General features: G+C 41.7%; 1 protein-coding gene across 11 annotated transcripts in view; it reads left to right on the forward strand.

Annotated features, from left to right (window-relative positions):
• Positions 1-12448, forward strand: part of ubr4 (ubiquitin protein ligase E3 component n-recognin 4) — a 51148-nt gene that overhangs the window by 5588 nt on the left and 33112 nt on the right. For 2 of the 11 annotated variants that reach the window (XM_049462979.1, XM_049462981.1), the window contains exons 5-38: positions 907-1046; positions 1144-1246; positions 1349-1490; positions 1584-1708; positions 1792-1916; positions 2022-2081; positions 2207-2397; positions 3065-3164; positions 3274-3411; positions 3507-3624; positions 3931-4038; positions 4144-4185; positions 4372-4559; positions 4835-4991; positions 5254-5348; positions 5453-5622; positions 5858-6137; positions 6225-6363; positions 6491-6570; positions 6684-6812; positions 7052-7234; positions 7345-7467; positions 7558-7787; positions 7957-8075; positions 8319-8416; positions 8515-8672; positions 8774-8980; positions 9881-9982; positions 10087-10187; positions 10282-10669; positions 10756-10819; positions 10905-11096; positions 11636-11706; positions 11815-12007. In XM_049462979.1, coding sequence (XP_049318936.1) covers positions 907-1046; positions 1144-1246; positions 1349-1490; positions 1584-1708; positions 1792-1916; positions 2022-2081; positions 2207-2397; positions 3065-3164; positions 3274-3411; positions 3507-3624; positions 3931-4038; positions 4144-4185; positions 4372-4559; positions 4835-4991; positions 5254-5348; positions 5453-5622; positions 5858-6137; positions 6225-6363; positions 6491-6570; positions 6684-6812; positions 7052-7234; positions 7345-7467; positions 7558-7787; positions 7957-8075; positions 8319-8416; positions 8515-8672; positions 8774-8980; positions 9881-9982; positions 10087-10187; positions 10282-10669; positions 10756-10819; positions 10905-11096; positions 11636-11706; positions 11815-12007 — 4859 coding nt within the window. The remainder of the gene's footprint in view (positions 1-906; positions 1047-1143; positions 1247-1348; positions 1491-1583; positions 1709-1791; positions 1917-2021; positions 2082-2206; positions 2398-3064; positions 3165-3273; positions 3412-3506; positions 3625-3930; positions 4039-4143; positions 4186-4371; positions 4560-4834; positions 4992-5253; positions 5349-5452; positions 5623-5857; positions 6138-6224; positions 6364-6490; positions 6571-6683; positions 6813-7051; positions 7235-7344; positions 7468-7557; positions 7788-7956; positions 8076-8318; positions 8417-8514; positions 8673-8773; positions 8981-9880; positions 9983-10086; positions 10188-10281; positions 10670-10755; positions 10820-10904; positions 11097-11635; positions 11707-11814; positions 12008-12448) is intronic. The other 9 variants (XM_049462984.1, XM_049462985.1, XM_049462987.1 and 6 more) reach the window with 7 other exon arrangements.

The following is a 12448-nucleotide window of genomic DNA, read 5'->3' on the forward strand; positions in this document are numbered from 1 at the left end:
TGAAAATCTTAATTGATAAAAACGGCAAAAAAATGTACTTTTGGTGTTCTACCAAATGTTTTATTTTGTTCAGTGTGGGGAAAAATGTTAATTTAGGTGCATCCCTAACCTGTAGTGGGAAACATCTTGAGCTGTGAAATAGTTCCATGCGGCTGACTTTTATTTGATTTATTTACTTTCTTTTGCTGCTCAGTTTTAGTGCTTTTTTTGTTGACTGGTTGAATTGGAGAGTGAGAGAACTAACATATCAGTTAAAAATCAGACTCAATTAAATTCATTAAGCTGTTACTATCTGAGCTATACTTTGGAAAACCATTCAGCGTATTAAAGCATTGTACTTGTTGGATCATGCCCTTGTTATTCTAGTTTTGCTCCGGAAAAGAGAATTGCATTATTCTTGTACCTGGGAAGACCTTGTACCTGATCTTGGTGCCAAAATTCACATTTATACTTTTGGTATGGGATACAAGCAGGCTACATGAATTTAGCTTAAGTCTCTGTTGCTGTGAGTCTTACCAAGTCAGCTATTTTTATGTAGCTTGTATGTTAAGTTTCAAGAGCACATGGCTTTTTAAATAATGGTTCAGTGACTTAAGATGAATAAATATTTTTTAATTATGCTTTAAAATTATACTTCTTTAGTCCCACACTGCAGAGTCCCATGAGCAGCATGTTACATTCTCAGAAGCGCAGATGTCTAGACAATGTCTTGTCTCTTCTGAGTCTATTAACCTTTTTTTCCCTTTCTGAGTGCCAACCGGGCAGAAAGAGAGCTTTGTTCCCTTTCCTCTGTCCGATAGGATTTGAACACTCTCGTTTCCAGATGGGCGCTCTTAGAGCTGGGGTTTTCTGGGCATTCGTGTGTACGCTCTGTGCTGATATCCTGTTCTCTTGTGTGTTCTCTAGTGGAGGACCAGAAGGAGCTGCCGTCCCCAGTCAACCCTGAGCTCCGGCACAAAGAAGTGCAAATGAACTTCTTCAATCAGTTGACATCAGTGTTTAACCCTGATATTACAGTCTTAGCCTCACCCTCTGCACACATGCAGGTATGCAGATACGTGCTTACACTCATACTTTATACATAGAAATCCTGTCCATAAATTGTGTGGTCTTAATATATGATGTCTTCTGTTTGCTTTGCAGACTGAGGGAGAGTGTGACGACCAAACAACGACAGATCAGGCAACACAGGCCAAAATGAAGAATGCCTTTGTCACACAAAATGTGTCCAGTTTACAAGAATTGGGTGCGTGGTTTTATTATTAAGATGGCCCTTTGGTGTTGTCTTGTCTGCATTATTGAGATACAGGTTCAATTAACTGAATTTTCTAATCTCGTCTCGTCACAGGGGGCTCGGAGAAGTTGCTGCGTGTGTGCCTCAATCTGCCCTACTTCTTACGCTACATCAACCGCTTCCAGGATGCTGTATCAGCAAACTCATTCTTCATTATGCCGGCCACTGTGGCAGATGCCACGGCTGTCCGAAATGGGTAAGGCTGTCGCTTTGTTATTGTTATTTTTGTACATAAATCGATTCTGTGTTCTTGTTATAATGTATGCTTTTCCAACCTGCTGTCTTCCAGATTTCACTCCCTTGTAATTGATGTGACCATGGCCTTGGATACTCTCTCTCTGCCGGTGCTGGAGCCTTTAACTCCTGGGAGACTTCTTGATGTGACTGTGCTGGCCCTGAGCTGTCTCTATGCAGGTGGGTGATCAGTCATTCAGCCTTAAATAGTAAGTCTAATGTTTATCTGAGAATTTAAACTAATGTTTATTCTTCACTTGTAGGTGTGAGTGTGGCAACGTGCATGGCCATTCTGCAAGTGGGTAGTGGCCTGCAGCTTCGCACCGCCTCCACAGGCTCTAAAGAGGAAGACTATGAGAATGATGCTGCTACTATTGTGCAGAAATGCGTGCGTTAAGTTCATCTATATATATTTTTTCTGTTCATATATCTTTTTTATTATATTAAATGAAATTCTTTCCTGTTGTAATCTCTTTTGGTGTCATCTGAACAGCTGGAGATCTACGACATGATTGGACAGGCCATCAGTAACTCGCGCCGAGCTGGAGGGGAGGTAATTAGAAAATGAATGTTGATGGGTAAAAAAATAAATAAAATAAAAGTTAAGAAATGCTGCCACGACATCAGAACCGGATATGCAAGTTTTTTCATTGTTTATTATTTGTCTTCTGATTGCAGCATTATCAGAACTTCCAGCTGCTGGGTGCCTGGTGCTTACTGAACAGCCTCTATTTGATATTGAACCTGAGCCCCACAGCTCTGGCAGATAAGGGGAAGGAGAAGGACCCTCTAGCAGCGCTGCGGGTCAGGGACATTGCTGCTCGCACCAAGGATGGGGCAGGATCCCCTAAACTCGGCCCTGGGAAAGGGTAGGTCCTTTTTGCTTGATATTTGGTTGGTCTAATTTCCCTTTTGAATGATAAGTGTAATGCTCCAGACCTTTTGACTTAGTATGAACCAAAGCAGCAGGTTTAAAAGATGCCTGAAACCACGGTCCGAACCAAAGGACCGAAAATAATAAAAAAAATCTGCAGTGTGAAAGCACTTAATTTTATATCTTTTTTATTTTATATCTTAATGGTCTGGCCTTTCAGACTTATTTCAGGAAGTTGAGGCAGGCTGTCCTCATCTATTCAACAATATAAGAAGAAAAGGAACCCGTGTTGTGCCAAAATCTGACGCCCCTTTGCACACAGTTATGCTTGTAACCTCTGTACTGTAACTGTATCTGAATCTGTTATTCTTATTCTGCTGTTTGAAAGTTAAAAGTTTGGCACTTAAAAGTGCAGAATTCTGATAGGAAGACAAAAAACAGAATCCAACTCTTCGCTATTCCGTGCACACGGTTCTATAAACCAATCAGTGTTCATTTTAGGAAGGCACAGCTCAAGAAGGTGGTGATAAGACGTAGATAAGTTCTTTAAGCTAGCTGGACCAAATGTGTACAGTGAAACAAAAACGTGAACTTTCAGGTCTGAAAATGCCCTAATCCTTTTTGTTTGTTTTTGTTATTTACGTTTTTTTCCTCACCTGAAGTCACCAAGGTTTTGGTGTTTTGTCTGTCATCCTGGCAAACCACTCAATCAAGCTGCTCACCTCACTGTTCCAAGATCTACAAGTTGAGGCACTGCACAGGGTAAGCGCACACAATGACACGTGCTAGCCTGTGCTATCTGATCTTTTTTATTATTAATTTTCAATTTAAATAGATGATTTGGCTCAGTGAAATTTTTTATCCTACCCAGGGCTGGGCCAGTGATGGGCCGCCGGCAGAGTTGAACATCATGGCCCAAAGCACATCAATCCAGAGAGTGCAGAGACTCATTGATTCTGTGCCTCTTACCAACCTGCTTTTCACGCTGCTCTCCACCTCCTATAAAAAGGTATGAGGTCAAACAATTGGTTAATCCTTACTGGGAGGAACCTCCCTGGTGTTGCTTGATCATAAATGTGGCTCCTCTGATTCTGCTTCTTTCAGGCCTGCGTGCTGCAGAGGCAGAGGAAAGGCTCAGTGAGCAGTGACGCCAGTGCCTCCACTGACTCGAACACTTACTACGAAGATGACTTCAGCAGTACGGAGGAGGACAGTAGCCAAGGTAACGAATGCAGCAGAGTTTTTCTTTCATGCAGACTTTGTAGTCGTGCCTTTAGAAAAGTTTAATTAATTTGTGTTGACAGATTTAAAAAACAGTATTTTGTATTTTGAGCAGAAATTAGGCATATGGTTGCCAAAATAATTTCTTCCTCTTCTCTATCATCTTTCTCTCTCTTTTTTTCCCTTTTTCTTCTTTTCTTTCAATGAATAACCACTTGAAGTAATCTAGTAGTGACCTAGTTCTGTAGCCCAGGCATATTTTCTTCAGCTTTGTAAGCTAGACTGTGTCTTTCATTGGCTGAGCTAGCATCAGGGCTGAGGAGAGTTAGGAGTGTTCTGAAGCAGTTTCTGAAGACTGCACGCTGTAATAGATGCACCAAAGTCAGGCCATACATGCTTGAGGGCGTAGAGACAGGTCAGTTTATTCCTGCTGCAGAGTGCTGTTGCACGTCAAGCATGCTGTGCTTTACTGCTCCGCCCTGGCAGCCTGCGCAGCTAGTGACAGTGTTCGTTATTTCAGCAGAGAGAAGACAGGAGAGGACAAGAGCAGCTTGTGTCTCAGGTCAGCAGATCTCTACATTAGGTCAGCCTTGTAGTGTCTAACTATGCTCCCTTTTATTGTGCTTTCAACAGTAAAGACTTGAAGTAGTCTTATCCACAGCTTGTAGAAACAGCAGCTGAGTATTTGCCTGCAATACAATGACCTCATAGAATTTGGAGATGAACTTGTGTCTCTGCGTGTTCACAGATGATGACAGTGAGCCCATTCTGGGCCTTTGGTTTGAGGAGACAATCTCTCCAAGTAAAGAGAAGGTTGCTCCCCCACCTCCCCCTCCACCCCCTCCTCTGGAGACTTCCCCAAGGCTTAAGAGCCCCAGCAAGCAGAACGCAGGAGAGAATGGGAATATCCTGGCAAGCCGCAAGGACCCAGAGTTGGTGAGGACAAATTGCTCTGTGTTGAGGTTGATCTATGAGTCTGTCTTGTGAAAAAATAATGTGAACAGTACAGCTGCATTCTTAGAACAAGAAGTGTGCTTTTCCTTTATAATAATTGGTGGGAATTTCCAGGCCAAAGAAAGACTTCTCTTCAAAAAGATCTCTTCTCTTCAAGCAGCAGTTGAATAAACTTTCGAACCTGTTAAAACAAGCTTGTCTTTTGACCTTTGAGGAAAATGTTTTACTTAGCAGAGAGTGATTATTTTTCTTTCCAGTTCTTAAGTCTGGCATCTAGCATCTTGAATTTCATCACTACATCCATGTTGAAGTCAAGGAATAACTTCATTCGCAACTACCTAAGTGTGTCCCTCACTGAGCAGCACATGGCCACCCTGGCAAGCATCATCAAGGACGTGGACAAAGATGTGAAGGGTAAGTTGTGAGATGTACATTTTAAGGTGTCCACGGATCCTAAAAATGTCTTAAAAGGTCTTAAATTTGTGTAGATAGAAGAACGGCCTTTAATATGGCTTGAATCCATCTCCCAAAAGTCTTAATCACAAAGATAATACATACAGTTCTGATACAGTAGGTGTAGAAAAGTGTAAATTTAACAAAGACTGGTTGGATAAATTGGGATTTATTTCCAAGATTACTCTTAAAGTGTTCATAACCTCACATGGCTTCTCTTCAGGTTCCTCTGATGAAGAATTTGCGTCAGCGCTGTACCACTTCAACCATTCTCTGGTAACATCAGACCTACCCTCTCCAGCTCTTCAGGTGTGCATGGTATTTGCCCCATTATTGGTCACATACAATTACGTTAATTCATTAAAAATTTCTGCTGTTTGTCTGTTTGTTTGTTTAACATTTTTTCTGTGTGTTTGGTTTAGAACACGTTGTTGCAGCAGTTAGGTGTGGCTCCATTCTCTGAAGGCCCCTGGCCCATGTACATCCACCCCCAGTCACTTTCAGTGCTCTCCAGGCTGCTGCTGATCTGGCAACACAAAGCAAGCCAGCAGGGAGACCCTGATGTGCCAGAGTGTATGAAAGTGTGGGAGAGGTGAGTGTAATATATATTTATGTTTAGCAATTTGAGCATCCACTGACGAGTCTAAGAAATGAGGAATCGCCTGTGGCTCTTTAGTGCATTAACGAATGCATTAACACCTGTGGAGTGTGTTTCTCAGCTAAATAAATTCTTAATGATTATTATTATTATTATTATTATTATTATTATTATGATTTTCGTTCTGGCCAGTGCAGCTTTTTAAAGTCTTCTCCCTGCTTTGTCTCAGGTTTATAGGCACTCTGAAGCAGCACACCCTGCAGGGAGCATTGCCCAGTGAGGAGGACCTGAATGTGGAGCACCTCCAGCTTTTGCTGCTCATCTTCCACAACCTTTCAGAGAAGGGCCGCCGCCACGTCATTACACTCTGCACGCAGGCCATCGCAGAGGTGGCCTCCCAAGTGGAATCTCAGTACCAGGCTGTGCCCCTGAACTTGGCCCGCATTCTGCTCGTTTTTGACTACCTACTACACCAGTACTCTAAAGTACCAATGTATCTGTTTGAGCAGGTATTTATTGTATTAGATTTTATTTATTATGGGTTAGTTGTTCATACTTGGGTGTGATCTTTATGGAACATTTGTTTGTGTGATCAGGTTCAGTACAATCTCCTAACTGCACCGACATCTGGGGCCAGTTCTACCCAGGAAGGGGGAAAACGAGGTACTTTACCAATTTACTATGGTTTTAAGGAGGTGGAAGAGAACTGGACCAAGCACTGCTCGGCAGGTAGGAGTAAGTCAAACCTTTTGTTTCTTTCAGTACTGTTATCAAAAATGTTTAATTGCTCACTAAATTTTGAAGCATTTCTAAGCAGTTAGAAGATGTCATCAATGATGTTTTTTCTGTTTATCTTGTTTAGATTCTACTGTGCAGCCCAAGTTCTACTGTGTGCTCTCCCCTGAAGCTTCAGAGGATGACAGAAGTCGACTTGACAGCAAGGTAAAGCAAAAAAAAAAAAAAAAAGTAAAACACAAGTTCACCATTTGAGTTCCCAGCACCAAATGTTTTCATGTGTCTGTGTGTTGATGTTCCTGTTGTTGTTTGTATCATAGGTCTTCCAAGTGCTGTTCAATGGGGCTGTAAAATACGACACCTTGTATTCCTCTCTCATCTCCCTGCTGGCTGCAGGGTCTCAATTTGACACAGCCAGGAGGCAGGAAAACAAACCTATCAGCCCAGTTGTGAGTCCCTTATTTTAACATTGTGATTTGTTTCATGACTAGTTAGTTAGAATGAATGAGTGTTTCTAATTTCTAAGTTTAGCTTCTCACATTTTAATTATTTTTTGTTGTTTGACAAAGTTGGGTAACCTCACTAGTGTGCATAGGTTAAGGTGTTTGTTTAATTCTGTTTAATGATATAATTTGCTGATTGATTCTTGTAGGCCTAACTCATTACATTTGTCTCTCTTTTCTTGCAGGAAGCATGTTCTCTCCAGTATTACTTCTTGATTCTGTGGAGGATACTGGGAGTTTTACCCCCATCTAAAGCATATATTGAACAACTCAAGACTGGTAACAGTGATCCTAGTGAGAGTGACATCCTGCACACTCTTAGATGGTCATCACGGTTAGGAGTCAGCGCATACGTCAACTGGATCAATGTGGGTTTTCTAAAATAAATTCATGGACTAGCATTCTTTATTACAGGAATACACAACTCTTCTAAATAGTTGTTTGGTTTTTCTAACTATTTTTTTTTTTATCCTCACAGGATCATTTGGTGAAACAGGGAATGAAATCAGACCAAGCGACCTATCTGATTGAAGTGGTGTCTTCCAAATGCAGCGCTGTGAAATATGATGTGGAGCTTGCGGAGGAGTACATTGCCAGACAGGTACTAATGACTGCTTGAGGGTAAAATAAATTGTTTTATGTTATTTTTTTGTAAGACATATAACTAAAAATCCTAATTTGTGTCTTCTAGATCTCTTCTTTCTGTTGTGTGGACCCCAACAGCATCCTGCCTCTTCACCAGATTCCTTCCCTTCAGACTATCTATACGCTGGACGCTGTCATCTCGAAAGTGCAGGTCTCCCGTAATGAGCATTTCTCGAAGGTGGCGGCAGAGACAGACACTCACAAATCCTTTGAGATTACTAAGAACCTGCTGCCTGCCACACTGCAGCTGATTGACATTTACACAGCCTTCACCAGGTGTGTACTATTATCTCTGCTGCTTAAAGCTTCAGGCTTATTCTGTTTTCATTATGATTATTATGAGTGTAACAGTAACATAATTATTTTTGTAAAAAAAATAAATAAATAAATAAAATCAGGATTTTCCACAGTTTAACACGTTCGTCTGTCTTGTTTGTCGGCACAGATCTTACCTGTTAATGAGTCTCCCAGAGGACGGGGAAAACAAGCCCACAGAAGCGAAACTGCAGGGCTATGCAGCTGTGCTGTCAATCGGCTCTACACGCTGCAAAGCGAATGTGCTTGGTAAGGATGCTTCGCAAGGATTTTAGCAGCTTTCTTTTTTGGTTTATGATGTAACTTGACTCTAAAACTGCACTAAAATAAATTTCATGTTATCATTCTGTATGAAGCTCGATCACTTTATTATATGCAGCCTGAAATAACAGGGAATTGTTCCCTTTGGTCTGTTAGTTATTATATAAATTAAATTCTGATTTTGAAATCAATTAACATTACTGTATCTTCTGCAACACACTGTGGTTTCAGGTCAGTCAGTAATGCAGAATCTGCCATCTGCTGTTCAAACACTATGTGAGACGTGGAATAGCATTCACACTAATGAGTTCCCAAACATCGGTTCATGGGTAAGTGTACTCCCGTAGTGCTATTTAACACCAGCATTATTAACCTGTTCTCAGGTCTGCAGCATTCTAATCCAAGGTATTTTTCCCCCCCATATCAGCGAAATGCCTTTGCTAATGACACCATTCCATCAGAGAGCTATATCAGTGCTGTCCAGGCGGCCCACCTGGGAACACTCAGTAATCAGTCTTTGCCCTTGGCCTCCTCCCTCAAACACATCCTGCTCACACTGGTGCGCCTTACTGGGGACCTCATTGTGTAAGTTACGTTACAACAGCACTGTACACTGTACAATACTGAGTGAACTAAATGATTAAAATAAAGTGGATTTATTGCTTTTTAAACTTGATTACTTACAGCACAGAGGAGCTGAACCCTCCATTGGTCATCCGCACACTTCTGCCTCTTCTACTGGAGAGCAGCACAGAGAGTGTGGCTGAGATCTGCAGCACATCTCTGGAGAGAATCCTGGGGCCTGCAGAATCTGATGCCTTTCTGGCACGTGTCTATGAGCGTCTCGTCACAGGCTGCTACAACATCATCGCCAACCACTCTGATCCCAATAGGTGAGAGACTTTCTTTAAGATCTAAATATACCATTTAGACATTTAGGCTGCCTTTCCACTGCAGGGCCAAATGGTTCCTTAAGCCACATTTGTACCATTTCACTTTGGAGCAAACGTACGGTTCCATTTGCTGTGCTGTGAAATAAGGACCAAGTGCTTTTCCACCAAAAGAGCTCGGGTTCTTGAACCCTGGTGCTTTTCTGCAAACCAGCCCGCGTTTCCACCAGTTTTTGTGGAACTGTCAAAACGTCACATTATACATCATAAACAGAAGGTGTTGCACAGCAACGTTGCTCCTGTACAAAAACTTTGCGCTGAAGAACCTAGTATTCTTTGGTTCTCGTTGTGAAATTAGGTTCAAAATTAGGTTTGCGAACCAGAGCAGATTTCACGAGTGAAACAGAGCATACTAACTACAACTTCTCCAAGCCTTGTCCGATGTAACCACCAGCTTTGTTCAACATCACTACTACAGTGCTAGCATGCCAACTATGAGTGCTATCCAGCATCGCAACCGCATCATTAGCACGCTGGCTACCTGCCTTATCCCACATTGGCTAGCTACATTAACATGTTGACTACAGTTTTTGTTCAGCATCAATATAAACATTAACTCACTGGCAACCAGCCTCTTCCCACATCACTATTCTACCTATCCAGCCTAAAACAGTGTTGGCAAGGTCCAGCTAGCCAGTCAGCAAATCCCAACACCATTAAGCCATGGTGAAATGTGCCTGTGTAAAAAAGGCCACCAAAAGATTATCTTCCTTGCTCAGAACTACTTGGAATTACAGTGGAAAAGCAGCCATTGTAATATTTCCCCCCTGAAAAAACTGGAGAATAAAAATGCTTTCAGACATGCCTAGAGTTTAGTCTTGTTTCCTTTTCGCTGTCTCTTAGTGGACTGGATGAGTCTGTGTTGGAGGAATGTCTGCAGTACCTGGAGAAGCAGTTGGAGAGCAGCCAAGTCCGCAAAGCCATGGAAGAATTCTTTTCATACAAGTACACAGCTACCTAACCTTTCTATTTTTCTGTACTTCGAAGAAAATATTTTATTTTTTTCCTAAATTCGCTCTTTCACACACTTTTTTTCTTGACCTTCTCAGTGGTGAACTGGTGCAAATCATGATGGCAACAGCAAATGAGAATTTATCCGCCAAGTTCTGCAACAGGGTTCTGAAGTTCTTCACCAAACTTTTCCAGCTCAGTAAGTAACCAGGAACAACATAATATTTATGTTAAATCTATCATCATTAGTCATATCATTTAATCTCTAATGTCTCTTTTTGTGCGCTCATTAGCGGAGAAGAGTCCCAACCCCAGCCTACTAAGTCTGTGTGGCTCTCTGGCCCAGCTGGCATGTGTTGAACCTTCAAGGCTGCAGGCCTGGCTAACCCGAATGACCGCGTCACCTCCAAAAGATTCTGACCAACTAGACACGGTGCAGGAGAACCGGCAGCTTCTGCAGCTTCTCACCAGCTACATAGTGCGAGACAATAGTCAGGTGGGCGAGGGTGTGTGTACAGTGCTGCTCAGCACTCTCATTCCCATGGCCACAGAGATGCTGGCCAGCGGAGACGGGGCTGGTTTTCCTGAGCTTATGGTCATCATGGCAACACTGGCTAGTGCTGGCCAAGGAGCGGGACACCTGCAGCTGCACAGAGCTGCTATTGACTGGCTTGGAAGATGGTGAGAAATAAAGGCCGATGGGCAAAATATGTGTAATATGTGTTGTGTGTGGACTGTAGTTAAATCACAATATTTTTCTTTTTCAGTAAAAAGTACTTGTATCAGAAGAATGTAATGGAGAAAGTCACAGCCAATGTGTCTCAAGGCAAAGTGAGTAAGCAATTTAAATTATTATTTTTCATATATATTTTCCAAGCAAACAGTCTAAGTGGTGTTTTACACTGTTTTGTCGCAGCATGCCAGCATGTTGGAGTGTGCGTGCCACATCATCTCATACCTGGCAGATGTGATGAATGCTCTGCGGCAGAGCAGTGGTCAAGGTTCATCCCAGCTACTGATGGAGGGCGAGGAGAAGGCCATTGAGGTGGACTCTGACTGGGTGGAGGAGCTGGCTGTTGAGGAGGAGGACTCGCAGGCTGAAGACTCGGTCAGGAATCTGTTTCAGATGCTAAGAATGATTGGCTTTTAAAGGAATTTGAGAAAATGTTTTAACTGATGATGCTGCAATTTCAGGGGTTTAAAGCCTAAAGATTCTTTCACACAGAGTATTTTTATTCATTTACTCATTTATTTATTGACACATCTATAGTGAAACCTTCACACGATGCATTTTTTTTTTGCCTTCTGTGCTCTGTAAACAGGGCTAGAAACTATGTATCTCTCAAATGTCCACAATTTTTTTTCTCTGCATACTGTCTACTTTGCTCTGCTCTGTTTTACTAATTATTATTATTATTTCTTTTTTGCTTTGTTTAACCTCTTCCATGCCTGCTCCTTAGCTGGTGGTTCTTTGTGGACATAAACAGACAAAGATGCACCTATGCAACCTAAACAGCCTTTTAGCTCTGCTTGATGTGTTTTTTTTTTGTTTTGTTTTTTTTTTTTGTCTGTAGAAATCAGTCTCCGTGTGAAAGGGTCTTAACTCTGCTGTATTTGTGATAATTTGGGTTTCTGTTCATCTTTTAGGATGAGGATTCCCTCTGCAATAAGCTCTGTACCTTTACCATTACGCAGAAGGAGTTCATGAACCAGCACTGGTAATGGAAGAACTTGCCATCCACTTAACGTCCCCACCCCCTCCAATGAAACACTATATATAATTAAACCCACAACCCTGGCCTTACTCCTCTCCTTTCACTATACAGGTATCATTGTCACACCTGTAAGATGGTGGATGGGGTAGGTGTGTGTACAGTGTGTGCCAAGGTCTGTCACAAAGACCACGAGATCTCCTATGCCAAATACGGCTCTTTCTTCTGTGACTGCGGGGCCAAGGAGGATGGCAGCTGCCAGGTGAGACCGAATACTTCAGGTCATCATGGGAAAAGAACAACAGCGGTAACTTTGGCTTGCAAATCATTTATCATTGACTTTCATCAACTAATTTGAGTTGTCCCTCAGCCCATCAGGACTTTCAGTATTTTTTTTTCCATGAGCCATCAAAGTTGTTCCTTCACAATAATGTAGTTATACATTTAAATTGATGATTGAATATGATATAAAAAATGCCTGTATTGTACTGCTGTGGCACTTTGCCCTAGGTAATTGGAAATGCTCAATCTTTTGCATTAAGCCATAACATCTCATGCATGCCTCTTTTATAAAAACACACAGCATGCAGAAACATTTTCAGTTAACCCTGACCTATAATTATAAATGTTTAAACATGTTTAGTTCCTTGCCTATCTTTGTACATCAAAATATCCCCTTAAACATGAATCACAGTTAATAATAAGATTTTATCTATAAGTGTCCATAAAAAAAATAAAACATGTCCCA

The sequence above is a fragment of the Astyanax mexicanus genome, chromosome 13 (assembly GCF_023375975.1).
Source record: "Astyanax mexicanus isolate ESR-SI-001 chromosome 13, AstMex3_surface, whole genome shotgun sequence".
NCBI lineage: Eukaryota > Metazoa > Chordata > Actinopteri > Characiformes > Acestrorhamphidae > Astyanax > Astyanax mexicanus.